General features: G+C 39.9%; 1 protein-coding gene across 1 annotated transcript; it reads left to right on the top strand.

Moving 5' to 3' along the window:
- Nucleotides 1–3,259: 3,259 nt before the first annotated feature.
- LOC122437737 (transcription and mRNA export factor ENY2-like) lies at nt 3,260–3,790 on the top strand. Its single transcript, XM_043462286.1, has one exon. It carries the CDS (start codon nt 3,302–3,304, stop codon nt 3,590–3,592), a length of 291 nt encoding a protein of 96 aa, XP_043318221.1. The 5' UTR covers nt 3,260–3,301; the 3' UTR covers nt 3,593–3,790.
- Nucleotides 3,791–5,145: the final 1,355 nt, after the last annotated feature.

Below are 5,145 nucleotides of genomic sequence, written 5' to 3'. Positions count from 1 at the left end.
TGATTGATTGGTGGTGCAGTAACTGAGAGTCAATATTATTGACCCACTGGTTCCAACTGGTCTGGGATCTTCATGCTTATGGGCACAATACAGTTAAATTCTTCCACCTGGTGGGGATTTCAGTGTCTGCAAAACAGCTCAAAGGGCATAACTCAGGATATTATGGATAGCCCTTGAGAAGGAACTAAATGGCTTTGACTTTATTTAATGGGTAAAATATTATTTTGCCTTGCCTGACTGTTTGCTTTTCTGTTTGCCTTTGATTTAAATTTATTCTTTAGAAATCAGGAAATGCCTAGGAGGCTTAAGTTTTTTACAGACAAGAGGCAGGCAGAAGATATGGGGGAAATTCTGTCTGGGAAGGTCTCATAGGGCCCTGCTTGGTTACACTGTGAGTAACTGTGATATTGATCCATTATTACTTCTCCCCCACACCCAAATTCCATAACTCAGATATTACCAGGTTCACATTTTTTTAATGTAGATGTCCAGATATGTTTAAAAGTGTCATTACATGTGAATGTGTAATATGTAATTCTTTGTTATCAGATTGGGTTAATAAATTATACCAGAACTTGCTTTATCACACTTAACACTTGAGGGTCATTTCATGTTACTAAAGTAATTTAATATTTTTTCCTTAAAATTGCATAATATTTGAGAGTATGACTGCTCCAAATGCATTTAACAGCACGGCCAAACATTAATATTTAATATTTCCAGTTTTTTATTCTATTGCAAGTAATGTTACAACAAACATTTCTGTGCATACCTTATTTTACATGAGTTATATATGCAGAAATAAATCATAAAATTTAAAAATCAAATTTTACAAAGACTTCCAAACCAATATTAGAAAAATTTTTATCAATCTGCATTTCTAGAAATGATATGTGAGAGAAAATTTTTTTCTCACATCATGCAGAAAGTAGCAAATTTTAAATTGTCTTAATTTTTAGTAACTTAATGGAAAAGAATGGCATTTTATTTTAATAATTTGTATTCCCAGAATGTCGACATCTAGGAATCAGTGAACTAAAATGAACTGGAATGGGTGAATTTAACTCAGGTGACCATTATATCTACTACTGTGGGCAGGAATCCCTTAGAAGAAATGGAACAGCTATCATGGTCAACAAAAGAGTCTGAAATGCAGTACTTGGATGCAATCTCAAAAATGACAGAATGATCTCTGTTCCTTTCCAAGGCAAACCATTCAATATCATGGTAATCCAAGCCTATGACCCAACCAGTAATGCTGAAGAAGCTGAAGTTGAATGGTTCTATGAAGACCTACAAGACCTTTTAGAACTAACACTCAAATAAGATGTCCTTTTCATTATAGGGGACTGGAATACAAAAGTAGGAAGTTAGGAAACGCCTGGAGTAACAGGCAAATTTGGCCTTGGAGTACGGAATGAAGCAGGGCAAAGGTAATAGAGTTTTGCCAAGAGAATGAACTGGTCATAGCAAACACCCTCTTCCAATAACACAAGAGAAGACTCTACAAATGGACATCACCAGATGGTCAACACCGAAATCAGATTGATTATATTCTTGGCAGCCAAAAATGGAGAAGCTCTATACAGTCAGCAAAAACAAGACTGGGAGCTGACTGTGGCTCAGATCCTGAACTCCTTATTGCCAAATTCAGACTTAAATTGAAGAAAGTAGGGAAAACCGCTAGACCATTCAGGTATGATCTAAATCAAATCCCTTATGACTATAAAGAGGAAGTGAGAAATAGATTTAAGGGACTAGATCTGATAGACAGAGTGCCTGATGAACTAAGGATGGAGGTTCATGACATTGTACAGGAGACAGGGATCAAGGCCATCCCCATGGAAAAGAAATGCAAAAAGGCAAAATGATTGTCTGAGGACGCTTTACAAATAGCTGTGAAATGAAGAGAAGTGAAAAGCAAAGGAGAAAAGGAAAGATATTTCCATTTGAATGCAAAGTTCCAAAGAATAGCAAGGAGAGATAAGAAAGCCTTCCTCAGAGATCATTGCAAAGAAATAGAGGAAAACAACAGAATGGGAAAGACTTCAACAAAATTAGAGATACCAAGGGAACATTTCATGCAAAGATGGGTTCAATAAAGGACAGAAATGGTATGGACCTAACAGAAGGAGAAGATATTAAGAAGAGGTGGCAAGAATACACAGAACTGTACAAAAAAAGACCTTCATGACCCAGATAATCACGATGGTGTGATCATTCACCTAGAGCCAGATATCCTGGAATGTGAAGTCAGGTGGGCCTTAGAAAGCATCACTATGAACAAAGCTAGTAAAGGTGATGGAATTCCAGTTGAGCTATTTCAAATCCTGAAAGATGATGCTGTGAAAGTGCTGCACTCAGTATGCCAGCAAATTTGGAAAACTCAGCAGTGGCCACAGGACTCAAAAAGGTCAGTTTTCATTCCAATCCCAAAGAAAGGCAATCCCAAATAATGTTCAAACTACTGCACAATTGCACTCATCTCACATGCTAGTAAAGCAATGCTCAAAATTCTCCAAGCCAGGCTTCAGCAATACCTGAACCAGTTCAAGCTGGTTTTAGAAAAGGCAGAGGAACCAGAGATCAAATTGCCAACATCTGCTGGATCATCAAAAAAGCAAGAGAGTTCCATAAAAACATCTATGTCTGCTTTATTGACTAGGCCAAAGCCTTTGACTGTGTGGATCACAATAAACTGTGGAAAATTCTGAAAGACATGGGAATGCCAGACCACCTGACCCACCTCTTGAGAAACCTGTATGCAGGTCAGGAAGCAACAGTTAGAACTGGACATGGACCAACAGACTTGCTCCAAATAGGAAAAGGCTGTATATTGTCACCCTGCTTAGTTAACTTATATGCAGAGTACATCATGAGAAATGCTGGGCTGGAGGAAGCACAAACTGGAATCAAGATTGCTGGGAGAAATATCAATAACCTCAGATAAGCAGATGACACCACCCTTATGGCAGAAAGTGAAGAGGAACTAAAGAGCCTCTTGATGAAGGTGAAAGAGGAGAGTGAAAAAGTTGGCTTAAAGTCCAACATTCAGAAAACTAAGATCATGGTATTTGGTCCCAGCACTTCATGGGAAATAGGCGGGGAAACAGTGGAAGCAGTGTCAGGCTTTATTTCTTTGGGCTCCAAAATCACTGCAGATGGTGACTGTAGCCATGAAATTAAAAGACACTTACTCTTTGGAAGGAAAGTTATGACCAACCTAGACAGCATGTTAGTGCTTAGGTGCCCAAGCTACTGAGGGTCTAGGTCCGGGCAGCCGAAGAGTGTGGTTAGCAAGATGAACAAAGATGCGCAGATGAGAGCAGCGATTAACCAAAAGTTGATAGAAACTGGAGAAAGAGAACGCCTCAAAGAGTTGCTGAGAGCTAAATTAATTGAATGTGGCTGGAAGGATCAGTTGAAGGCACACTGTAAAGAGGTAATTAAAGAAAAGGGACTAGAACACGTTACTGTTGATGACTTGGTGGCTGAAATCACACCAAAAGGCAGAGCCCTGGTACCTGACAGTGTAAAGAAGGAACTCCTACAAAGAATAAGAACATTCCTTGCTCAGCATGCCAGCCTTTAAGATTGAATTAGATTGTGTTGTTTTGTGGTTTTATTTCTAAAGTAAAACTTGCCATAAATTAGGAATCGGCTTCCCAAAATAAAATCCTTTTTTGTATGATGGTATACAGTTTTCAGTAATGATGTATACATTGTATTGATTTTTTTCCCTAAATGTGTTATTTTAATAAATATCTCATGAATGAAAAAAAAAAAAAAATAAAGCAGAGACATTACTTTGCCCACAAAGGTCCGTCTAGTCAAGGCTATGGTTTTTCCAGTGGTCATGTATGGATGTGAGAGTTGGGCTGTGAAGAAAGCTGAGCAACAAAGAATTGATGCTTTTGAACTGTTGTGTTGGAGAAGACTCTTGAGAGTCCCTTGGACTGCAAGGAGATCCAACCAGTCCATCCTAAAGGAGATCAGTCCTGGGTGTTCATTGGAAGGACAGATGCTGAAGCTGAAACTCCAATACTTTGGCCACCTCATGCAAAAAGTTGACTCATTGGAAAAGACCCTGATGCTGGAAAGATTGAAGGCAGGAGGAGAAGGGATCGACAGAGGATGAGATTGCTGGATGGCATCACTGACTCGATGAACATGAGTTTGAGTAAACTCCGGGAGTTTGTGATGGACAGGGAGACCTGGCGTGCTGAGGTTCATGGGGTCGCAAAGAGTCGGACATGACTGAGTGACTGAACTGAACTGAACTGATGGACATGTAATCAGGTAAGGTTTCTACTCCCTGTCCCATTACTTCATGAATCTGCACCAGTAGATTTCTACTCTCCACCAGCTTCTCTGGTGATCTCCACATTATCAAATCCAGTGGCTATGCTTAGCTTCAGGGGCTTCCCAGGTGGTGGTAGTGTGAAGAACCCGCCTGCCAATGCAGGAGACATTAAGAGATGGGGGTTTGATCCCTGTGTCTGGAAGATACCCTGGAAGAGAGCATAGTAACCTACTCCAGTATTCTTGTCTGGAGAATCCCATGGACAGAGGAGCCTGATGGGCTATAGTACATAGGCTCACAAATAGTCAGACAGGACTAAAGTGACTTAGCACACACACATGTTTAGCTTCTCCACATTCAATCTGATAGCTGCATTTGAGTGGATATTGCAGTCCACTCCTTTTTCTTGGAACACCTTCACTTAGGGTGTGGAACTCCACTTTAATAATCTCCACTCACCTGATTCTCTTAGTGTTCCAACAACATCTATATGTTTGAATTCTCAGAGCTGATGCTTGGATTTTTTCTCTGTGCAGTTATTCTCTTCCTATGCAATTTTATCAAGCAAGCTGTCTCAGTCTTGGCCTGTCTAAAATATATACTTATTTTGCCCTCACATTTAGATGACTTTTTCTCTTCATAAATCCTTTTCTCCGAAATCAGACCACAGTATGCGAGAGTCAATTCCTAGGCAGATTGATAAGAAGTCCAGGGTCCCTGCAGAAGAGAAAGAGGTCTGGGGTTCTCGAGGAGGAGATCAGGGTCTGGAATTCTCAAGGAGGATGAAAGCACAAACACTTTTTGTCCCCCCTCTGCATTCGTTAGTCTTAGTCACATAAAAC

The sequence above is a fragment of the Cervus canadensis genome, chromosome 3 (genome assembly GCF_019320065.1).
Source record: "Cervus canadensis isolate Bull #8, Minnesota chromosome 3, ASM1932006v1, whole genome shotgun sequence".
NCBI lineage: Eukaryota > Metazoa > Chordata > Mammalia > Artiodactyla > Cervidae > Cervus > Cervus canadensis.
This window is presented reverse-complemented; position numbering and strand designations above follow the sequence as displayed.